At 39.2% G+C, this 25,361-nt stretch overlaps 1 protein-coding gene across 8 annotated transcripts in view; it reads left to right on the top strand.

The window, feature by feature from the left end:
• The window catches only part of pdss2 (prenyl (decaprenyl) diphosphate synthase, subunit 2), a 178,114-nt gene that overhangs the window by 81,734 nt on the left and 71,019 nt on the right, over positions 1 to 25,361 (top strand). For all 8 annotated transcript variants that reach the window (XM_043687065.1, XM_043687056.1, XM_043687060.1 and 5 more), the window contains exon 4: positions 9,308 to 9,506. In XM_043687065.1, the coding sequence (XP_043543000.1) occupies positions 9,308 to 9,506 (199 nt within the window). The remainder of the gene's footprint in view (positions 1 to 9,307; positions 9,507 to 25,361) is intronic.

Below are 25,361 nucleotides of genomic sequence, written 5' to 3'. Positions count from 1 at the left end.
ATAGAGATCAGGAGAGAAGCAAATCTGGCACCCTTATTCATGAGTGTTATTTCTACTAACCACAGGCCTGTCCGTTTTAAGTCAATAATGGGTAACGGTTTGGAAACAATAATTGGAGAAAAAAAAATGTGGCACTTGGAGAGATTTGAGATACTTAAGGAAGTTCAGTACGGATGCTTGCTTCACAAATCTAATTGAACACTTTTGCTAAGTAACAGAGCACTTTGTTGAAGGGAATTCAGTGAATGTTGTAAAAATGGATTTTAAAGAAACATTTAACAAAGTACCACATAAAAATCTGATAACAGAATTGAGTCTGAGGAAATTGGAGAATCATAGAATTGTTATAGTGCAGAGGAGGTCATTTAGCCCATTGTCTGCACTGGCTGTCCAAAACAAGCATCATAACTTTGTGCCATTCTCCTATTTTTTCTCCATACCATGGCACATTATTGGATGATTATTTAAGCAAAAATGCCTTCTTGATTGAACCAGCTTCCAGCTCCCTTCCAAGCAGTGCATTTCAAATTTGAACTACTCAGTGTGAAATTGTTTTCCTCGCCTTACAACTTCTCAGATTTCAAATCATTAAGTCTGTGCCTTCTCAGTCTTGAACCTTTAAAGAGGAGGACTAGTTTCTGCCAACCTACTCTGTCCAGTCCCCTCATAATTTTGAAAACTTCTATTAGATCTTCTCACAGTCACATTTTCTTCAAATAGAATGGTCTGTGCATCTCCACTTTATCCTTATAATTGGAGTTTTTTTCATTTCTGAGGTCTAAAATGTCTCATACAAGTTCAGTATCATCTCCTTGCTCTTGTATTCTATGCTCCTAACAGTAAAGGCCAGGCTGCTTTAAGCTTTATTTATTGCTCTTTCCACTTGACCTGTGATTCTGAAATGATCTGTGCAGATTTACAATCAGGTCCCTTGGTATGTGTCAACAAAATGTTGATTTAAGGATGGACAACAGTGAGTTTATAGCAGAGGTTTTTTTCCAGACAGGAAGACAGTGTTTCCAAGAGTCGCTGATAGAACCACTGATTTTCCCTCTGCTATAATGACGCTAATTAATTGTATTCTTCTATTCATTCTTCCTTGTGTGGTTTCCCTCATTTTCCCTTCAGTGCATCAGTGCTAAGTGTCATTGCCTATCCAATCTCTGCATGAAGACATTTCCACTGTTTCATATTGAATTCAGTAGTAATTACCTTATATTCATGGTCAGTAGTTTTGGACACATCAGTAACTGAGATGCCATAATGAATAGAATTTTGTTTGAAACTATATGTTCAAGTAGTGAAGGGGAACGTACCTTACAGTACAAAGAAATCCTTACCGGGAAAATGATTGGTTGTGGCTTCTATTAACTAGTGTTTAATAATGTTTTCTTTTTCAACAAGAATTCTATGTTAAATCCTTAAAAAAACAGGCAGTTATGTCAATAACGTATCCTGACAGGGTTTTAAAGCACCCGAGACTTTCAATTTGTTTTGTTTCTTGAAGTCGTTATAATGCTGGTACTTACACAACTTTATCAAAGCGGGTTGGGGTTGGGAAGGCCAAAATGCTTGTGAGCAAAAATGGAAGTGGACTGAAACACAACTCTTATGCAATGGACAATGACTTTGCAAGGTTTTTGAAACAATTTTGGATATTATTAATCTGAGGTAATTTGCTGAGTCTGAGGTTCAATACTAGTCAGCAATGTTTACACTACTGTCAGAAACATTTTTGGGATAGGGTGGTTAGGCACAAACTATTTCAAGTGGTATCACGTGATGCTCAGTTTGAGGAAATTAATTGAACTCCGTATATTAGATTGATTATCGTTGTATAATTTGTTGAGGTGAGAGGATATTTCTCAACTGAATTCATCGAAATATTTTTTCACAGCTGAAGAATCTTGTGCAAATAACATTACAATAACATTGATTAACATGCAAAAGTTAAATACTCAGTCTTGTCAAGTGAACTATCTTAACATACTGATGGTGAATGTAAAAGTTTCAAAAGGTCAGTGTTCAAGAGAGGAAAGCATCTGTTGCAAAGCATATCACGTTTTATTCATCTGAGCCTTATCACTAGACACCACAGAACCTCAGTGTTCATGATTGAATGTGTTTGAATCCTTACATGAGACTTCACTGTTTTAAAATCTATTTAAATTTTAGAGGTAGGCGTGCACACTAAGCTTCATGCAGTTCAATTTCAAGACCTCTGTTGTTCAAATGGGGTGAAACATTCCAAAATTACTGCTTTAGTCTTGAAACGATTGAATTCTGTGGCGCGTTGCCCAGCTATGTACAGCTTCTTTTAATATGCTCTGTTACCCATTACTTAGAATAGACTTGGTGGAAATAAAGTATATTATTCTTGGCACCAGTGAGCTGTACCATTCAGTCCCTAAATATTACCAGCTTTGAGCACGGTTCACTTACTGAATATTATATAGGTGCCATGTGCCACTGCAATTTCAAGTTGTTATAAGCAATTTGTTAATTTTCTGTAAAGCCCTCCAGAGAGTTTTAATCGTGGCTGCAACAGGAACTGACTGATTTCTTCCAGTCCTTTTTCACCACTAACGTCATGATTTTTTTCTGTAAAGTCTTTGTTTACTTTGGAGTTTCTATTCCTCTGACTGCATTGACTCCATTACGCTTTCCCTCATGCCTGAATGTGAAGCATTGGATAGCCTTTGTGAAAGTTAAATAGAGGAACCATGTTCCCTCACATGTAATTAATTGTGAATACTTAGTTTGAGTACTCTTCTATGTAAGTATATTTTAATCTGTGTCACACATCCAGCCCCAACACATTCTGCAAAATGCTGTTTTACTATCTTAAAAATATGTACTGTATGTAAATATAGGGTTTAGGGATTGATGCCATTTTATTCATTAGCTCAGTAGTTCTCATACTGTGATCCTAGGATCCATAGAGAGTCTTTTGGGGGGGGGGGGGTCTATAAAATAACATGAATGCAGAAAACAGGAGCACACTGAGCAATGTACAGCAAGCTGCAGCCTCACCTTGGAGAGGACCATGAATGCAGGAGAGCATGAAAGTACACATTTGATTTTTTAAATCTTTGTTCTAACAGTTTCTTATGCAACACATATGTAGTATGATAATTTAGATTAGGGCAGGAGGTGGTAATTACTAAATCATTTCAAAACCAGCTCGTCAGCAAAAAAGTTTGAAAATCACTGCTTTAGCTACTCAGTTTTCTGCCTAATTGACACTTATGGAAGAGACTCATTTATATGCAACCAAAACATTAATAGTCATGGATCACGGGTCATTGCATTTTTTAAGAATTGCCTCGAGGAGCATGTTTGCTAGCAGAATTGAAATGATGCTTTGGATAAAGGTTTGAAAATTTGGCTATAAATTTTAAGTGATTCTTTTGTAGAGGCCTGTTGATCTTTATCGTTATACTAGGATAGTTATGTATCAGCATTTCACTCTCAATCCAGCGGTAAGATTTATTTAATCTTACTGTTTGCACTGCTTGAAAACCATTGAAGTTTTTTTTCTTTTAAAGGCAAACCCTGAGGATTTGTGTCACACCTTGACACGAAAAATAAGATTTGGGTCTGCAGGTCTAATGTTGCTGTTTAATGAGAGCATTCGCATTTATCCATTCTGGTATACTAACTGATCTCCTCTGCCGATGTGCGTAGTAAATGGAGATCAAATATGATTTCAGCTGGAGCAAGATTGAAGGTCACATCATACTTGAAAACTACGCAGGTGTGTTTCAGTCCACATGTTGACATTTTATATTCTGTCCTTATGGTAAGACAACACAAGTAGTTTTCATTATAAATGTGGACATCAGAATACATAATAAAGTTGACAACATGTAGACATCAGACAGGAAGGTTCTGCCAAGACTCTCATTTTGGAATTGGACAATCTGAGCAGATTGCAGCTGTGTGTTCCAGGCCACCTGCAGCCTGACCTCCTGTTACACAGGCTGCCTCTGGGACAGTCAGAGCATCCCTAGACTTACCATCACATCTGTTACTTCAGTTGATGTGGACGGAAGTGGGATGAGCAGTCTAGATATATATTAGAGCACTCCCAACAACAAAAAGCTAGAATGGAGGGAATAGAAAGTCCATTTTTTAAAAAAAAATCTGACTGATTCTGTCAATATGAAAGTGGTTATATTTGTCAGTTTAAAAAAATCCTAAGGAGCCATTTTGGATTGTGAGGGATTCAACTTAAATGATGTGATTATGACATAACCAAAATGACTATTTTGCACGAAGCAAGGTTTCTGAGTGTCAGGGAAATAACCTTGAGTTGTTTTATCTGATTTATGATGACATTGTTGAAGGACAAATTTTGCCTGAGACACTGGGAGGACTGTCTGCTCTCAAGTATTTTAAACTCCACCTAAACCAATGAAACAAGCCAATTCCAATCAATGCACCACTGAAATGTTAACCTAGGTTCAGAAATATAGAAACATAGAGGTATTTATAGCACAGGAGGAGGTGATTTCTGTGCTGTCCAAAAGCAGAGTTATTTAGTCAAATTTCACCTAGCTCTTAGTCTGTTGTTGTGGTTCTGTTCGCCAAGTTGGGAATTTGTGTTGCAGACGTTTCGTCCCCTGTCTAGGTCTTAGTCTGTAGCCTTTTAATTTACAGTATCTCAAGTGCATATTGAAGTGCTTTTTTCCTAAAATGCGGTAAGAGCACCTGTCACTAGACAGGCTGAAACTCACAAACTGTCTACGTCAGGGGAGGTTTATTGACTGAGTCAAACTGACACTACAGTACATGCCAAATTGCTTCACTTAGTAAAGTTACAATGAGTACTGTTTGAGTTTTTTGTAAGGCAATAATTCAGGATTAAAATACAGCAGGAAAAAAACTTGTCTGTTATAGCTGCCTTTGCCAAAAGAAAGTTTCCTTAATTTTCTTCATTATTGGTAGAGTTTGCTTTAATTAATAGAACCTGATTAAAATTCACTATTACAGTAGCTTTTTGGGGTGTACTCCTAAATTTAATCATCAGATTGGTTAACCTTTGTAATCAGTGGCACCATGAGGCCTTTTCCATTTCCTGTAAATCTGTTTCTCCTCTTCGGCATATTCAAGATTCTGCTTCCATTGAATGTGGTCCTTTACATTTTTCTAGCAACTTTAGTTAGTTTCTCCTCTTTCTGTTATTAATCACTTCAGTGTGAAGTGCTAATTCAGCTTTAGAATTGATCAAAATGTCACCCTCATTAAGGAGGAACTTTGAAGCTCATGAATCCAGGTTTAAAGCATGGAGACAGAATGACAAGGATATAGTAGCATCAGGTTTGTTAGGCTCACAAGATCACACTGAAGCAACTTTATAATAGTTTCCTTAAAAGAAAAAGGCCTGAATTTTTAAGGGGTGGAGATCTCATGCAGATTGCCACTCTGCCATTTGTTCTTTTGAAAGGGGGAAGCTCTGAATTTAAGGAAAGAGCTTCCATTTGGAATTCCCTCAGAAATGCAGAGCTGTACTTCCATGTGGAGAATTCTTTCATAGTGCAGGACCATCAGAGAAAGGCTAATCATGCTCCAATTTCACAACAATCTGCTGCTGTGCTCTGCCATTTAGAAATTCAGGCAGGTACTGTGACAGTAACTACATAAGGTTAGTGAGATGTTAGGGTGCTTGGAGGGCATCGTTACAAAGGAATCCAGGTAAATAATGCAGCGTTTAGTGTAGCTAGAAGTGGGTGGGACCTATTAGGTCTCCTAGGGAGAGTGGTGTTGGTTTGGTTGTTTGAGTTCGGAGTGGCAGGACAATTGGGGAATGTGCCCAGCAATGGGACAAGATGATATGTGTCCAGTATTGGGGGAAGCGGGTATTGGGCATGGAGAACTTGGGTAGAGAGAGAGATTATGTTGGTGGGAAAGGGGATGCAGTGGGGGAGAGGGGGTCTCTAGTGGCAGGGGAAGAGGGGGCTAAGACATGAAACAGGAGAAAGGTGTGGCGTGTTCAGTAGTTTGGAAGTGAGTGTTGGGTTTGGTGATGTTGAAGGTGTCATGCATCTGGCAGCAGTACAGTTGGGTCTCTGTCAAGCTGAGTATGGGGTTAGTTGATCGGTTAATCAGGAGTTAGAATTTGCATTTAATGTTATACTGAACTGGCCCCTGCATAGTCGAAGTAAGTAACTCTCTCATCCCTGTGCTTCAGTAGTTCTGACCATTCCTGAATATTAATATTTGGTTTCAGTCCAGGAACCAAAGCATCACAAGCTCTTCTGCCTTTTTATTTACTTATCGTTTGGGCTGATCAGGGATCCTGTTACTTCTTGTTCAAAACCAGTACCTCTCCTAACCTGCATAGCGCAAGACCATTGTTTCATGTTGATATTTATTCCATCAAGAAGGCAGCCATGCCATATTATATATGATAATCAGCTTTATAGCAAAAGGTCTGCATCCCAGCTTCGTAGTCTTATTTCCTACTTTTGATTATGGTCGACAACTGCAGTACAAAGCCACAGAACTTTGTGGGTTCCTGGACATTTCCTTTCTTGGATGACACATTTTATAAATTAATGACGGCAGCATGTTGCTGTGCATACAGGAAAACAATTCAAAGGAGAAAAGTAAATGTTTCTTTTGCAATCTCCATTTACATCAACCGATTGCTCATTTGGTTCTTACAGGTCTCTCTACAAGAATCTCAGGGAGTCCATCTCCCACTACAACTCCCAGGTCATTTCCTCTGCCCTGAAGCTCTTCAGATTTCGAAGCTCCTTGGATGCTGCCTGAACTGCTGTGCTCTTCCAGCACCACTAATCCAGAATCTGGTTTCCAGCATCTGCAGTCATTGTTTTTACCTCCTAAATTATTCCATGCCTATTAAATGCAGGGTCAGTTAAGATTGATGAATCACAGTTTTGCTGTAGCTGACTAACAGTGAGATAGAGGATATGCAACATTGGTGTGGAGGATCTAATAATGGACTGCTATCGGAAAGCATTTCTGTTAAAGATAATATGCACTTAAATGTAGAAATGTTAGCCATTCAGTTTTATGGTCATAGCTTTTCCAGAAATCTGTTAATCACATGTGCCTCTGTAGCAAGCAATTCTTATGCAAAACAATTGTTCCATAAGTTTCTCCTATATCTTTGTTTTCCACAGAGTGAGATCTGTTTAAAAACTATTGAAATTTGTAGTTTCAACATCTGCACCAGTTAGACTACTAGAATGAGATATAATCATTCATTGTATACTTGAATTATTGATGCTGAATTTGAAGGAATCTTGAGAAATTATTTTGATTAGTTTTTTATTCAATTCACAGGACTGAAGTGATCTTGTTTATATTAACATTTCTTCAACATAATTAACACTGATATTTCATACATTATCCTGTGAATTCGTTACCTTTCTTGTTAATGTAATACTGTTAAATACTGGTAAAACTGTTGCTGTAACAGACATTGTTGGGAAATTATGATCTCTCATTTACAGGTAGTCTGTTGCACATAATTATTTAGTCTTTGTTTTGTTTACAGTTTTGAGTTGAGAATGTTGAGCTGTCTCTTCTGTTGGAAATGCTCAACATGCTCTTGCTAAACATATTAAACACATTTTTTCTGTTTGCAGAAGATACATTATAGTATGAAAGTAGTTATACTGCTGCTGAGAGGCAGTTTTGTGTAATGCAGTCTGCGCCTTCAAGGCCACAAAGTCTGTTATAATTCAGCATGTGTATTTTTAAGCACATCCTGAGATCAATTGAGGTTAAAACTGCACAGAGCAGTTTACAAAAAAAAAAGTTTCAAGTAACTAATTGTGATGGTTAGAAGGTATTTCTCCAGATCTAGGTGACCCACTGTGGCATTGCTCATGGTAAGGCTGGGGAACAAAATAAATTTAATGTAACAATTGGAGATCCTAATGCAGTATTGAGCCTTTCATCCAGTTCCAATCATCATGAAAGAGCTTACTGTTCCATGAACAGGATGGGAGCCAGACAATTTAAAGCAATAAATGCTCTTGTTGAAAGAAAGAGTATAAGGATAAACCCACATCTACTAGCTAGTCAGTTCACTTCCTATGTTGGAAAAACATTTTGACTCAATAATCTGGGACAAAATTAGCAATCATTTGGACAAGTATGGATTAGTTAAGGAAAACCAGAACAAATTTGTTAACGGGCAATTGTGTTTAACTAACTTGGTTTAGTTGCTTGTTATCATGCAGTTGATGTGGACTTCCAAAAGGTGCTTGATAATGGTAGGCTTGTCAGCAACGTTGAAACTTGTGATATAGAAGGTACAGCAACAGCTTAGCTATAAAACTAACTGAATAACAGCAAATAAGCCATGATTGAATTGTTGGATTGGAGGAGGGAATGTAATGGAGTTCTTCCTGGGTCATTGTTATTTCTTGAAATTGATTTGGGTGTATAGGGCACAGCTGCAAAATTTAGAGGACACCAAGTTTGGAATTATTGTGAACTGTGAGGAGGATAGTGATAAATTTCAAAAGGACACAGTGGTGGAATGGATGGGCACATGGTAGATTAAATTTAATGGAGAAAATCGAGAGAGGTGTTTTTATAGGATGAGTGAGGAAAGGCTGTATAAAATAAAGGATGCATTTCAAATGGACATTTAAGAACCACAAGACTTAAGGACATTGGGTTTAATGTGAAAGTTGCAGTAGAATGAAGAGTGGCACTTGGTTGTTGGCACATGGGTGTTATGGCATCCCCACAAGAGTGGTTCTCGTCTTTTCTTAAGAATGCCAAGATTCTCTCTTTATAAGGGCTAAGGATTCTGATGCCAGGTACCCCTCCATCCATCCAGACCCTTTCTGATCTATTGTGGGTTGTCTTCTCCTGGAATGAGAGAAAGGGAAAGATTCAGTGAGATCAAATTGGGTGGCATAGCTGGTACTAGTGTTGGTATAGGTGGTTGAGGTGATGACTTATCTCAGGTGACTGAGTAGGCAGTACAAAGTCGTGCGGGGTGAGTGGTATGGAAGTTGGAGGCAAGATGAGAGTAAGTGAGAGAAGATGTTGCAGGCAATTGTGACAGAGGCAGAGCATGAGCTTTTCTGGGGTGGATGCAGTGACAGCGATAGAGTGAGTGAGAGGTTCTAGCAGATGTGCAGTGGAACAAATTAAATCTTTATGTTGCAACCATGATATGATTCTATGATCACCAATCCTTTCTGTGAAATGCTTGAAGGGCAGTGATGCCCCTTTAATTTTGGGTTTATAGGTGGATGAGGAATTATTTGGGAGCTTTGATGTGTAAGTAATTCATTCTGCATTCTTTTTTTAGTCAGCGAAATCTGGCTGAAATTACAGAACTGATCCACACAGCTTTTCTCGTGCATCGAGGAATAGTGAATATTATGGAAGTGACTTCGTCCCATGGATCATTGAAGGATATGCAGTTTGGCAATAAGATGGCAGTCCTGAGTGGTGACTTTCTTCTGGCAAATGCGTCTACAGGTCTTGCTCAGTTACAGAACACTAAGGTACTGAACTGCAGTTTTGTATAGCTTGTGTAACATAAATGAGAGCAGAGTCTTTACATTGCAAATTGTATGTTAATTAAAATCCCATTTCAGGACATGCATAACTACATGCATTGTAACTACTTCACAAACATCTGTAATAAGAAGGAGTCATTTCTATGTTAATTTGGCATAAAATGCAAGCTGTGTAACCACTGTGGTAAATTGTAGGCCACTATTATACTGATCATTTTTCTCTGCAGACAACATCAACAGTGGGATCAATCAGCTTGTTAGATTTCAGTTACCTTGGCACCTAAACTCTCTCATCGTTTTATTTGTTTCCTTTTTCCACTCCTAATACTCTTCTTAAACTTGATATTTTTCAACCAAACTTGGGACGTCTCTGCCAGCATCTGTTCCTATTTGTTTGTCTTTAAATTATCACCCTAACTCCATACATTGCTATTTCCTCGCTATCCTTTTAAGTTTCCTAAAATTCACCTTTTTGGCTACGTATGGCAACCTCTCATTTGGATCAGCATTTATTTTCCTAGCAATGCTTTTAAGGAGGCAGACAGACCTTTAAGTCTTGTCTATTGCTAGGATTGAGTTGCCAATTGGAGATGCATAGAAACTGGACAGTAACACTCACCTAAATTAAACGACCGCTTCCTACGTGTCATATGACGTCAGTGTGACCTGGATGATCAGCTTATAGAATATTATGAAGTTTGTATCTCATCAATAATGCAGTTCATAGAATGACCAAAATAGAGGAGGTCCTTCAGCCCGACTTATCTGTATTGGTTTTCAAAGATCTGTCTATTGATTTGTGTCTTGTAAACGCTGGAAAGGCCTTGAGGAGTCTTGTGGTGAGCTATTAACTGCATGGTTCTTTGCCTCTGATTTGCTCATGTTATCACATATTTATATGGCTACTCCAGTTGAGTTTCTGGTCTATTATAATCCCACGATGTTGATAGTAAGGGATTCAATGATGGTGATGCCGTTGAACATAAAGGGATGATGGTTACATTCACACTCAGGGAGATGCTCATTGCCTGGCACAAATGTTACTTTGTGCATTGCTATGTCCAGTTAGCAGCTTCCAACAAATTGACAGCAAGCTATGAAGAAAATCATTTGAGGATATGAAAAATCCTGTTTAAACTGTTGTTTTAAACCTCGTTAAGCAGCTTTTATCTCTGCTACATGTAGGTGTGTGTTGAGGTTCTGTGAATTTATCTCTGATTATGTAAAAGAAAATGATGTGGTAGGAGAGGAGCTGAGTCTGAAGCACATCTGATTTATCAATCCATGCAACAAGTTTATACTCCAAGGCATACATTTGGAGGAACTGGCTAAGATTCGCAGTTGTGATTAGGCATGCCAACAGTTAATTAACAAATTTATTGTCAAAAAAATTGTTGTGGTGTGGGAACGTTATTGTAATATCGTCAGTAACAGATGGAGGCTTACTCCCATCCATCTGCACAATACATTCATCTCCATATGTATTTAGGGGCAACAATTAAATATGAAATTGAGGAATTTCTATCTTACACAATTTTAATGAAATGCAAATCTCTTTGATTATTGCCAAGGGTAACATTAGCTGAGTCAATTATTCTTCCTCAGGCATTTATTTCCCTGTGGATAGCATAAGTGTATTTCCTGAAAGAAATGCGTTGGATACATTTTTAAAAAGATTTTCAGTGTTCTGTAGACTTTTGAATTTATAGCAAAATTCCTCCTATTGTGGTGTGAGACAATGAAGTGCAAACAAACTTTGACTGTTGTATTAACATTATTTTATGTAACTAAATGCATTTGATAAGGGTCAAAATGCCTAGCTGATGGCAGATATTAACACTAGTAAAGAATGGCACTTCCATTATGCAAATAGTGTAATAATCACAAAAATCCACATGAACAGATGGGGCTTTAGATAATTTTGTAAAATGCAGAATATTTTCGAATTAAAAATGAAATTTCATTTTCAGTGTCTTGGAATTAATAGTTAACTCCTGAAATTTTTTGTAACAGTTAATTTTTACTTTAGATTTCTTATTTCCCTTTGTAATGTTAAGTGATGGATACAATCTCTGTGCAAATGTTTAGGTCTTTTGAATGCAACATTTCTGTTTGGAACTGCTCTAATTGGCTTTTCCAGGCACAAAGTAATGCTTGTGATATGTAATCATAAGTTACAATACTGAATTTTAATGGAATGATTGCTGGGCATTTTATAGACTAGAGGATTGCTTGATTACCTTGGGTGGGGGAGGGTGGCACTGACAATTCAGTTTTTGTTTTGCTGAGGAGGGTAACTATGATGGAGTTCTCAATTTTACATTGTCTACAGAAGGAATGGGTTCAGAAACTTAATGTCCTTTTGATTCCATAATTCTTTATAGCTTTAAACCTTTTTCAAAGGCACAAAACAAAATTCAAATGTATGCCTGAAGAGCAAATGGGCCATCAAAGACCAATTCTCATACATTTTAACTTGTACAAATTGATTTGAAAGGTTCTTCATCAATTGCTCATAATAATCACTGCATAGATCTGTATATATACACAAGAAGGAAGTGATAAGTACTTTTGACACACAGACTAGAAATCATTTCATTCTGTTGGTCAAAACTCCTTCATTTATACATTTTGAAAATTTCTATAATTATTATTGAGGGAGCTTAATGGTTTTCTTCCGCAATGTGTTGAGACTGATGTGTATGTTTCAATATCGGACTGTGGGGTTTGATAGCTACTGCTTGGTACCAGCTTCAAAAACAGAAATATTCAGTGTTGAAATTCAAATTTGACCTAACATTTTTCTTTTATTCATTCATGGGATGAGGACGTCACTGCTTAGGATGTCATCCCAGAGAGCAGTTAAGAGACAACCACATTGCCACGAGTCGCATCGAGGCCAGACCAGGTAATAATGGCAGTTTCTCTCCCTAAAGGACTTTAGTTAACCAGGTGGATTTTTCCAACAATGAACAATAGTTTATGGCCATCATTTGACTCTTAATTCCAGATTTTTACTGAGTTCAAAGTCCACCATCTACTGTGGTGGGATTCACACTAGATGCCCAATTAATACCTGGTTCTGGATTAACAGTCCAGCAATAATACTATTAGGTCATCACACCCCCACCATGGAGTCATGGAATAGAAATTTAAGGTTGTTTCATACTTTTGGTTTTTAAGAAATGATAGCCAAACCTCCCTCAACATTAATACAGGATCGTCATTATAAATTAACATCCATTAATAAAGCATACTTCCTGGTAAAAGAAATAATTCCTACTGTGCATGAGGAGTTTTGTTGTTGGTTGTTGGTTGTTTTGGTTGACAGAGTTCATCCCCCAAATGATGGGTCTAACCTGACATGGTAATGTACTGATTGTAATATTGGTCTGTTGACATAGAATTTTGAAAATTCAGATTCCACCCTGTCAAGTTGTGAAACTGAGTAATTTTTTGACCAGAAAACATGTCCATATTGCACAGAAGGGAAGTGGGGGGGGGGGGGTGTAAAGGAGGAGAGTGTTCGTCATTAGGGACTCAATAATTAGAGAGTCAGATAGAAGGTTTGTTGGGAACGAAAGAGACTCACGGTTGGTGTGTTTGCCTCTCAGGTGCGAGGGTCCGTGATGTCTCTGATCGTATCTTTGGGGTCCTGAAGGGAGAGGGTGACCAGCCTCAAGTCGTGATCCACATAGGTACCATGACATAGGTAGAAAGAGGAATAGGGATGTAAGGCAGGATTTCAGGGAGCTGGGGTAGATGCTGAGAGAGAGAACAAGCAGAGTTGTTATCTCGGGATTATTACCCGTGCCACATGATAGTGAGGTGAAGAACAAGGAGAGATATCAGCTGAACACGTGGCTGCAGGAATGGTGTAGGAGGGAGGTTTATGGATAATTGGGGCTCATTCTGGGGAAGGTGGGACCTCTACAAACAGGACGGTCTTCATTTGAACCAAAGGGGTGCTAATATCCTGGGTGGGAAATTCGCTAGTGCTATTCGGGTAGGTTTAAACTAGCTCAGCATGGGGATGGGACTCTGTGTTGTAGTTCCAGTACACAGTAGGATGAGAGCAGGGAGGATCCCTATCAAAGGCATGCAGTATCTGTTCCTTAAACCAGTTCCACATTTCGATTGTCCCCATCCCCTTGGATAGTGCTGTTAAGCTGGCATACGGTGTGTTAGGTTTTATTGGTAGAGGGATTGCGTTCCAGAGCTGTGATATCATGCTGCAACTGTACAAAATGCTAGTGTAGCCTCACTTGGAGTATTGTGTGCAGTTCTGGTCGCCCTATTACAGGAACGATGTGGAAGCATTGGAAAAGATGCAGAGGAGATTTTCCAGGGTGTTGCCTTGTCTGGAGCAAAGGTCTTCAGAGGAAAGGCTGAGGGACTTGGGTCTGTTCTCATTGGAGGAAAGAAGGTTCAGAGGGAATTTAGTAGAGACATACAAGATGATCAGAGGATTAGGAAGGGTGGACAATAAGAGTCTTTTTCCTAGAATGATGACATATGCTTCTACGAGGGGGCATAGCTACAAGTTGAGGGGTGATAGATTAAGACAGACACCGGAGGCAGGTTCTTTACTCAGAGTGTGGTAAGGGCGTGGAATGCCCTGACTGCCAATGTCAGTCAGGCAGTCAAGGGACTTGCAAGGGGTATAGAAGACAATAAGAGGAGATTTTATGTTATATATAGGGAAAGCGGGTGGTTAAGAGTATTGTTGGCCCTTACAGAATGATTATTTTGCTTCAGTATTCACAGAAGAAAAGGAGGATAACAGGGAAAGACAAGGTAAATAAAGATAAATTATACCCACTGGTTGAAATTCTAGGATAGTGTAGAATAGGATAGTGTAGGGTGATGGGCTTAGATTAGTTCACAGGTCGGTGCAACATCGCGGGCCAAAGGGCCTGTTCTGCGCTGTATTGTTCTGTGTTCTATGAATGTAACTTTAAAAAAGTTCTGGGGTTTGCATATGAAGGAACAGAAACTAACATGATCATTCTAAAAAGATGAAAGACTTATGCTAAATTTGTTAAATATTACCTTCTATGACACCGCAATCCTGTTGCTATAAAGTCTGTGTCTTATGATTCTGCACTAAACCACCTGACGAAGATGCCTCGCTTTGAGATCTAGTGCTTCCAAATAAACCTGTTGGACTATAACCTGGTGTTGTGTGATTTTTAACTATGTTTATGTCAGTGTGACTTTAACAGACATGCCCACATGGGCCCCATATCACTTGGTACCCTTACTTCATTTTTAAAAAATTGTCTATCTCAGATTTAAATCTAACAATTGAGTGAGCATCGACCATTTGAGGAACAGAGTTACAAACCTCCAATACTGTTTGCGTGTAGAAGCGTTTCCGAGCATATCTCCTGAATGGTAAAAACAATGACTGCAGATGCTGGAAACCAGATTCTGGATTGGTGATGCTGGAAAAGCATAGCAGTTCAGGCAACATCTGAGGAGCAGTACCGCTCCTTGGATGCTGCCTGAACTGCTGTGCTTTTCCAGCACCTCTAATCCAGATATCTCCTGAATAGCCTAGCCCTAATTCTTAGACTATGAACCCAATTCTAGAATTTCAACCAGTGGGGATATCTATCTCCCTTGCAAGTTTCCTTTCACAATCCATTTTAGCTGTTCTTCTCAGCTGCTTTTTGGCTGTTTGTTGATTTTTGTATGTGTCCCATTCCCTATGCTGTCCCTTACCTCCTTAGATGTCCATTGTTGTTGTTTTTGTATGAGCTGGAGCTTTTCCCTTTCCTGGGTGCAAATTACTTCTGAATAGCATTAAATGTTTCTTTGAACATCCTCCACTGTTCCTCAGTTGTTTTGCATATTAACAGTGCTTCCCAGGTTGCTGTGGACAGTCTCTGCCTCATCGCATTAAGATCTGCCTTACTTAAATTCAAAATTCTAGTATCTGATCTTTGCTTATCTCTTAGAATGCGACATGGAACTCGACCATGTTATGATCACTATTTGATAAATGCTAACAAACACATAGGTCACTAATTAAATCAGACTTGTTGCTCAATACTGGATCCAATATTGCTTGTTCTCTTGTCACATCCAAGACATATTGCTGTGGGAAACTATCCTGGACACAGTCTAGAAACGCATAACTTTTCTATCAGGTACTTCTCTGTTTCTCCCGGTCTATGTTTAGGTTTAAATAGTCCTTTAATACTGCTATGCCTTTGCTACATGGTTGTCGTCGAGTATGTAGTACTGGAAAAACACAGGTCAGGCAGCATCCGAGGAGCAGGAAAATCGACGTTTTGGGCAAAAGCCCTTCTTTAGAAATTCCTGAAGAAGCGCTTCGGCCTGAAGCGCTGATTTTCTTGCTCCTTGGATGCTGCCTGGACCTGCTGTGCTTTTCTAGCGCTACACTCTCGACTCTGATTTCCAGCATCTGCAGTCCTCACTTTTGCCTTTGCTACATGGTTGCCTGATTTAATCATTTGTGCAATCTCTCACTTCTGAGCTACTATTAGACACCTATCATGGTTTCAGTTCCTTTACAGATCCTCAGTTCAACCCATAAGGTCTCCACTGGCTGCTTTCCTGCATTGCATCCTCATTAGGGCAATAACCATCAATAAAACAGAGCTAGTTTCCTTTTGATTAGAATATACGTTCAGCCTGAATTAAAAGCAAGGCAAAAAAATTAAGTTTGCAACACTGTCACTGCAGTCATGTGCAGAATCAAGAAGGGAGTGCACTGTTCCTGACAGTTGGTATAAAGTAACAGTATAGTAACAGAACCTGCAAATTCCATGATCTGGATTTGCTGCTGGCCAGACAGTTCGTATTGGAGAGTAGCTGTGGAATCCCCATTGTAGCACACTGTGAAGGAATTGACAGGAAATTGAATTTCCCACTGAGCAGTTCCCCCACATCTGAACCTGCATTGCCTCCTTTTAAATAGGAGACTTCGGAGGGTTCTGATGAAGTTAAGTAAAATTGTTACTCACAAAAGTTTAGACTATTAAATACACAGTCGAATACACAATTACATTAGTAACCATTGTTGCAGCTATACAGGACATTGGTTAGGCTGCTTTTGGAATACTGCGTGCAATTCTGGGTCTCCCTCCTACCGAAAGGATGTTGTGTCATTTGAAAGGGTTCAGAAAAGATTTACAAAGATGTTGCCAGGGTTGGAGCATTTGAGCTTTAGGAAGAGGCTGAATAGGCTGGGGCTGTTTTCCCTGGAGCGTCGGAGGCTGAGGGGTGACCTTATAAAATCATGAGGGTTATGGATGGGGTAAATATTCAAGATCTTTTTCCTGAGGTGGGGGAGTCCAAAACTAGAGGGCATAGGTTTAGGGTGAGAAGGGAAAGATATAAAAGGCACCTAAGGGGTAATATTTTCATGCATAGGGTGGTGTTTGTTAGGAATGAGCTGCCAGAGGAAGTGGTGGAGGCTGGTGCAATTGCAACATTTAAAAGGCATCTGGATGGGTATATGATTGGTAAGAGTTTAGAGGGATATGGGCCACGTGCTGGCAAATGGGACTAGATTATGTTAGGTTATCTGGCCGGCATGGACGAGTTGAACCAAAGGGTCTGTTTCCATCCTGTACATCTCTGTGACACTATGACTGCACTTCCCCAGACCCTGACCTGACACTCCTTCCCTACACTTCATCTATTTCACTTTTTTTTTAAGGACACTTCTTGAAACTTTCGACTAATGTTTAAGAAGTATTTAGATGTGCATTTCTGATATCAAATCATGCAAGGATATGGGGCCAGTGTTGGAAAATGGGATTAAAATAGTTTGGTGATTGTTTTGGACCTGCATAGACTTAATGGGCTGAAGGGCCTTTTTCTTGCTGGAGACTTTCATGACTGCTGAGATGGCTTGATGGCATACTTTGATTGACAATGCTCCTGTGAAGTGCCTTGTCACATTTCCTGAAGTTAAAGGTGCTACATTAATATAAAGTGTAGTAGTAGTCAAGCAGTATATGTTTCCTTCCACTGATGTAGGTCACCAACTCCCAGGCTTTTTTTTTAGTTTTCTTTTTGCTTTCTGTTGCTCTTTGTTTGATGAAGATGCTGTTTGTGACATATTTAATGGGAAAACCTAGTTTATAGATTGCCCAGTCTGAATCTCGGTCTGGACCCGTCTACAGTGGCAGTCAAAAGTGTATGCTCCCTTTTGCTCCCGACTTGATAGGTAAAAAGGATCTGAATATGAGCTTTGCCCTGTAAATCTGGCAATTTGAGTGTCAGGCTCAATCTGAAGAACTCAAATGTTGTGTCAATCAAATATCATCCTGAAAGCTCACCACCCTAATGCTGACTTTACTTCAAACAACAGGAATGATCACATGGCTTAATCTTGTACCTAAGTAGCCCCTTTTTGTTGTCATGGAAACAAAGTGAATTGCAGGATAATGTGGAAGACGTGTAACATAGATTGTGATGTAAAATTTATCCCAGTGTCTAAGATTTTCCTGCTTCTCTCTGGTCCAATAAATAATTTTTCTGAATGTACTTGGTATATAAATCGACTGTCATTTTCACCCTGATGGTGTACTCACATTATAGTCAGCTTCAATTTTGCATTCCACAGTTACATTCCTTGACTGGGTGCAAGGGATCAAGCAGGCAAAACGGACTTTGTTTCAGCAGTTTAAGACGTGCCTTCAGAGCAGACCTGGTGCAAGACAAAGAGAAATGAGTCTTTCAACAAAACAAATGAAGCATGAATCTGGTTTCAGGCTAAATGTTTGCAACATTTGCTTACTCGTCAATAACTGCGCTGCAATGTAGAAACTCAGTGCAGAAGTTTGTGATAACCTCGTGCTGCCAGAAGGAGGAATCCACCTTAAGGAAAATTTCCAAAATCTAAAGTACTATGGGAATAGCGACCAGCTTCTGACCGTATCTTGAGAAATGTATTGGAATTGGTCCTTGAAGGTCCAAAGAGTTCTATCATCACTGGAAACGCACTTAAATAGCTGAATCAAACCCTGAGATTAGTAAAGAATTCAGAGCAACAGCATCTAAAATGACAACACGTGGCAAAGTCCTGCTGAACTATCCTCATTAACATGGGGGGGAGGGGGGGTTTGTTCCAACGTTTGGTTGCTGTGCCACAGATGAGTTAAGCAATAGGCATTGACTGTCAGGTTTAATTCTGTAAGTATGACTGTTTCAGATACCACAATCACCATTCCTGGTTATGTCCTGTCCAGCCAACAAGATGAGCCCACGAGAGGTGGTGGCACAGTGTTTTAAATTGGGAAGGTGGTGTTACTTGCTCTGACTGTCCTCAATATTTACTTTATTCCACATGAAATTTCATGGCATCAGGTCAAGCATGATCAAGGAAACATCCTGCTGATGTTAAACAAATGTTCACAGGATGTGGGCATCACTTTTTCCAGACCATCATTTATTCCTCATCCCTAAATACCCTTCAGAGGGTGGAAGTGAGTAATCTTCTTAAACAGCTGCAATTCTTGGGGTGCACGGGCACCCACAATGCCATTTGGAAGGCAGTTCCAGGATCTTGACTCAGTGACGATGCAGGGATGGTGATATCGTTCAAAGTGAGGATGTGTGGACCTTTGAGGGGAAGTTGCAGGTGATGATTAGATTAGATTAGATTAGATTAGATTAGATTACTTACAGTGTGGAAACAGGCCCTTCGGCCCAACAAGTCCACACCGACCCGCTGAAGCGCAACCCACCCATACCCCTACATTTACCCCTTTAACCTAACACTACGGGCAATTTAGCATCACCAATCCACCTGACCCGCACATCTTTGTGACTGTGGGAGGCAACCAGAGCACCCGGAGGAAACCCACGCAGGCACGGGGAGAATGTGCAAACTCCACACAGTCAGTCGCCTGAGTCAGGAATTGAACCCGGGTCTCTGGCACTGTGAGGCAGCAGTGCTAACCACTGTGCCACCGTGCCGCCCACAAATGATGATGTGATGATGTTGCCTTGTATCTGCTGCCCCTGTCCTTTGAGGTGGTAATGGTCGCAGCTTTAGAAGACATTGTCGGTGGAGCCTTGTAATGCATCTAGTAGCTAGTACACACTGTCATACTACCATTCTAGCGATGAAGGGAGTGAATGCTGACGGTGGTGGATTGGAAGCCAGGCACATAGCTTGCTTTGCTCAGGATGATACTGAGTTTCTTGATTGTTGCTGCACTTGCACATATCCACACCAGTGAAAAGTATTTCATCACATTCCTGACTTGTACCTTGTAGATAGTGGACAGGTATTTGGGAGAGTGGAGGTGAGCTACTCACTTCAAAACACTGACCTGTTGGAGCCACTGTATGTATATGATCGAACCAGTTCAGTATCTGGTCATTGATAGTGGGGCAATTCAGTGATGATGCATTGCAAGTCAAAGAGCACTGGTTAATAGTCTCTTGTTGCAGATGGTCATTTTGTGGTGCATATGTTATACAGATGTTATTTGCTGGAAAGTTGCTCAGGTCTTATTGCATTTGAACAGAGACTGTTTTAGTGTCTGAGGACTTACAAATGGTGTTGAAAGTTGTGCATCTATCGGTGAATATCCCAGCATCTGACCTTTCGATGGAAGGAAAGTTATTGATGAAGTAGTTGAAGATAATAAGACATAAAACCCAATGCTGAGGAACCCTTGAGGAACTTCAGTGATATCATGAGAATGAGATGACTGACGTCCAACAACCACAGTCACCTTCCTTTGTGCCATGTATGACTCCAGCCAGCAGAGTAGTTTCCCAAGGATTTTCATTGCCTTCAGGTTTGTTAGGACTCCTTGATTCCGTACTGATTTAAATGCTATCCTAATGCCTAAGGCAGTTATTCTCACCTCACTTCAGGAATCAAGGCTGTAATGATTTCAGGAACTGAGCGGCCCTGGTGAAATCCACGCGAAGCACATGCTGCTTATAGCATTATCAATAACTCCATTCATCAGTTGTTGAAGAATAGAAAGTAAACTGAGAGGGTAGTAATTGGGTGGGTTGGATTATCCTGCTTTTTATGCATAAGAGAAACCTGGGTAATGTTCCATGCTGTTGGACAGAAGCAAATTTTGTAACTCTGCTCAAGTAACTATTATGAAGACATGGGTGTACTGTACCTTTTAAGAGAGTTAAAAGCTAGCAAGAACTACCTGACAGCACCTAGTGTTCTGAAAAGATACCGTGTAACATGTGCTCCAGATGCTGGGGTAGCTAGGGTAGCTGGTTGCCTGAAACGACAAAAGATTCAAATTAGGCTAATCAGTTTAAATTATACCTCGAAAAATACCAAACACCAATCCAGTTTGAATTTAGTACATTGACAATCTTAAAAGCCAATGACACAATCCTATGCTTTCGGGGTATAAGACCAGGAAAATTTGAACAATTGGGAGGAGAACTGCCAAGCTAGCAGCATGGAAAGCCTGTCTGAAAAGCAACTCTTAAAAGGTACCTTTTTCGATCAGTACCCTGTGAAGCAGAAATCCCTAAGAAGAAGAAAAGACAACAGTAATACAGAGAAAACTGAAAGCTACCTGGTTTTGAGATCAGAAGTTTTGTTTTGTAAATCATAATTGGGAGTTTTATCGGATTAGTATTATAGAAGGGAAGGTAAAAGATAGGTTAGAGAGGAGTTATAAATAGTTGTTAGTTAATTGTTCTGTTATACTTTAAGAAATAAAGTTGTTAATTTTTACTTTAAATAGTTCTTGGCCTCTCGGATTTTCACAGGTTACTGCACAGGATAAATCTTTTGTGTTGCTGGTTTACAGTAAGCAGGAGAGTTTACCCCCTGTCGTAACAGAACTTAGCTCAGAGCATTTCTGTTTTTCTCTCTTAATAGTTGCTGCCAGACTTGCTGAGTTTCTTCAGCATTTCTGTTTTAATTGTGGCTAAGGGTGCATCTATTTTCAGAAAGTAAATGTTCATTTCCATAGCTGATGTATCACTTATCTTCCATGTTTAACACATGGAGGATGCACTGAGTGTGACAAGGCACAAAATGCACACTGGTAGGGGCCCTCAGTGTCCATTCCCAAGAGTGACTCAATAGTGAACTAGTCAAGTCCTGAAGGACATAGCTGCCAGACTGCATCAAACAGTGAGAATACCAGTGAGGAAAATCTTCATCTGCAGTAGTCTACTTTGTAGCAGATGCATCTGTCCATGATAGAATCAGATGGAGTGATGACCGTACAGTCTTTGAAGATAAGTCCCATCTATACACTGAGAGTTTCCTACGTTATATTGTGTAACACTAACACCAAGCTGAAAAGGACAGACCACAAACAATAAATTATAGGAGCAGAATAGGCCATTTGATGCACTGACCCAGCTCCTCCATTCATTAAGATCATGGCTGATCTAATAATTCTCAACTCAAATTTCCTGCTATTTCTCCCTCTATCGCTTGATTCCCTGACTGATTAAAAATCTGTCTACCAATGCCTAGAATAGAACCCAGCCTTGACCACCGTCAGTGATAAAGCATTCCACAGATTCGCGACTTAATCTGACAATAAATTCTTCCTCCTCTCTATCTTAACTGGGCCATCTCCTACTCTGAGATAATGTTCTTTGGCCCTCGACTTTGCCAAATGGAAAACAATCTTTCTGCAACTACTCTATCAAGCCCTATAAGAATTTTGCATGTTTCAATAAGGGTATCTCATTCTTCTAAACTCCAGTGAGAATAGGCCCAATTTTCTCAACCTCTCCTCTTAAGAAAATCCTTCCTGGAATCAACTTAATGAACCTTCTCTGGACTGTCTCCAATGCCAGTAATCCAGGAGATAAGGGGACTGAATATGTTTACAATATTCCAGGTCATATCTGAGTAGTACCTTCCCTATTTTATATTAAATTCCTTTTGTGATAAAAGTCAACATTCCACTTGCCTTTCCTATACCTGCTAAACCTGGATGCCAGCTTTTTGTGATTTATGCACAGGGACAAATCTCCTCTATGGCAGTGTTTTCTGCAGACTTTCTCCATTAAGTAATATTCAGCTCCTGTATTCTTTCTCAAAGTGCATTACCTCACATGTTTACGTATTATATTCTGTCTGCCAAGTTTTTGCCCACTTGGTTAACCTATCTGTATCAATCTGCAGTCTCTTTCATCCTCATCACTTGCGTTCCCATCAATTTTGTGTCATCCGCAAACTTAGTACATCCACTCCCTTATCCAAGTCATGAATATGTACTGTGAATAATTGTGGTCCCAGCCACTGATCCTGGTGGCGCTCCAGGAATTACAGGGTGCCAGCCTCAAAATGTCCCTTTATCCCAGTGTATCCATTGGTTCTGCAGCTACTTCTATTAATATCCTAGGATGCAAACCATCAGGTCCAGGGGGCTAATTGTCCTTTAGGCCCATTAGTTTTCGTAGTAATTTTTCTTGAGAGGCAGTTATTGTATTTATTTCTAACTATCCTGTTATCTCCTTGACTGTTTTGCTTTTACTGTGAAGAAGCATGCAAAGTATTTATTCAGTTCCTCCTCTATTTCCTTGTTCCCCATTATAATTTCCCTAGCCTCATTGTCTAAGAAACCTATTGTGATTTGGCGTCTCTCTTCAAGTTGATATATATATATAAAATATGTAAAGAGGTTATTACTGTCTGTTTGTATATTGCTTGCTTGTTTACTCTTCAAATACATTTTCTCCTTTTTTTAGTCATCTTTTGTTGGCTCTTAGAACTTTTCCAATCCCTAATTGATTACTAATCTTTGCCAAATGTCTGGTTTTTAAAATTTGATTCTATCCTTAACTTGGTTGGTTAATCTCCTTCCTGGAATCTTTTTTCCCCTCATAGGGGTATGTATTTGTTGTGAGACATTAATTATTTTCTTAATTTTCCGACATTGTTGAATAACCCCAACATTTATGCTAAATGTCTTCAAATCCTGCACTCAAACCTGAGCACAGTATCCAAACTGACTCTGCAGTGGGTGTGCAATCTGGTGCATGAACTGTGTTCCCTACCTTCCAAATCTCCCTAATCTCCTCTTATAAAGAAATTTGAAGCATCCTGAAGTTCAAAAAGGCATGAGTAAGACATTTTTTATTTCAACAAGCTACTGATGGACATCAATGTCAGGGTGAAATTTACACCTACAGCTTTTGCAAGATGTTTGTGTTTGTTTTTTACTGGAAATTTTAAAAAGGATTCTTGATTTAAAAGATACAGCAAAAGAGTTTCTCATGTAATGTGCATATTTAGCTTATCCTCTGAGTATAGTGGTCTCTAATTTGCAGACTACAGGCTGAACCTCTTGCATTTTTAGATTGTTGCCAGAGCATTAATACTTTTTTTTTTAAAAATGTCCTGTCGTGACCGATTTTGCAATTGTTATGGAGCTATTGCATTCATTACTTGTGTGGCTTTTACAAAATAATGTGCACCATTTCCGTGGAGATACTATGTACCTGATCTCAGCCATATACTGCAGGGAAATCTGGGGTGAGCTATCTCAATGCACTCTGCTTCAATGCGCAAATAGAATAAAATCAGACTGGAGAAGACACACATATTGTCATGGAGCTTGCCCAGTTTTCTGCCAAGGCACATTTTTACTCATTAGGCCTGTTGCAAGTGTGCATAGCATGGTGAGGTCGTGGAAAAAGAAACACTGAAGCATACTTTGGAGTACCGACGCAGTTGTTCCATTTATGATAGTCGCTGTAGTAGTATTAAAAGAAATGTTAGCATGGATGCATTCTCCCAACTACCTATATTGGCATTTTTCAAATCTTGCTTTTTTGTCCTTCTTACCTTTTAGTTTGTCTGACTTTTTATTACACATATTCTTTCAATGTGATCTTTCCTTATTTTACATAACAATTAAACATTTTCAATAAACTTTCATCAGTATATCTGTCTTTGATATATTTTTTCCACTTCGTTCCATTTTTATATTATCTTCACTTCTCAATCTTCACTTAAAATATCCTTGTTTCAAATTTTGGGTTCTGGTTTTATTTCATTCTTAGTGGTGGTTATATGGTCCTTTCCTCCTATATTTTAATTTCTTAATAAGATTCTTTACTGTTATTTCATATAGCTGTGTAAGTGAATCGAAGATAAATACAGTTTGATTTATTATTGAGAATATTGTTTTATAATATTTTTAGTAACCAATGAAATTGAATTAAAGCAAAAGTATTCTTATCAGTATTTAATGTACCACTATTTAAAATGCATGTAGCTTTATAATTTTTAAGAAATCTTATTTGCACTTTTGGCATGACTTATTAACATGTAAACATCACAGTGGGATTTTCTGAATGTGGAAATAATATGAATACTAAGAAGTGAAATTGTGCCAAACGAGGAGAGCAGTGTGTAGAAAAATTTAGAAACTAGTAATTACTTATTCTGATTCTTTTTAGCTGTATGTGAGTAATTACTTAGATGTGCAGAATCCCTCCCAAGTTGTTTTTAATACATTTTTAATTCTCAGAAGTAGAAGATGAAAACAGATCCACTGGAGAATATGATGTCGGGTCAAAATAACTGATCCTATTTAATTTGTTTTGGATTGTTTTAAATTCGATACAAGTTACTATTTTAAAACCATGCTCAATTTTTAAGTGGGAGAAAGTGAGGGCTGGAGATCAGAGCTTAAAAATGTGTTGCTGGAAAAGCGCAGCAGGTCAGGCAGCATCAAAGGAACAGGAGAATCGACGTTTCGGGCATAAGCCCTTCTTTAGGATTGAGGAGGGTGTGCCAAGCAGGCTAAGATAAAAGATAGGGAGGAGGGACTTGGGGGAGGGGCGCTGGGAATACAATAGGTGGAAGGAGGTTAAGGTGAGGGAGAT

The sequence above is a fragment of the Chiloscyllium plagiosum genome, chromosome 3 (genome assembly GCF_004010195.1).
Source record: "Chiloscyllium plagiosum isolate BGI_BamShark_2017 chromosome 3, ASM401019v2, whole genome shotgun sequence".
In the NCBI taxonomy this organism is placed as follows: Eukaryota; Metazoa; Chordata; class Chondrichthyes; order Orectolobiformes; family Hemiscylliidae; genus Chiloscyllium; species Chiloscyllium plagiosum.
The sequence above is the reverse complement of the archived record's forward strand: the minus strand, read 5'-3'. Positions and strand labels throughout refer to the sequence as shown.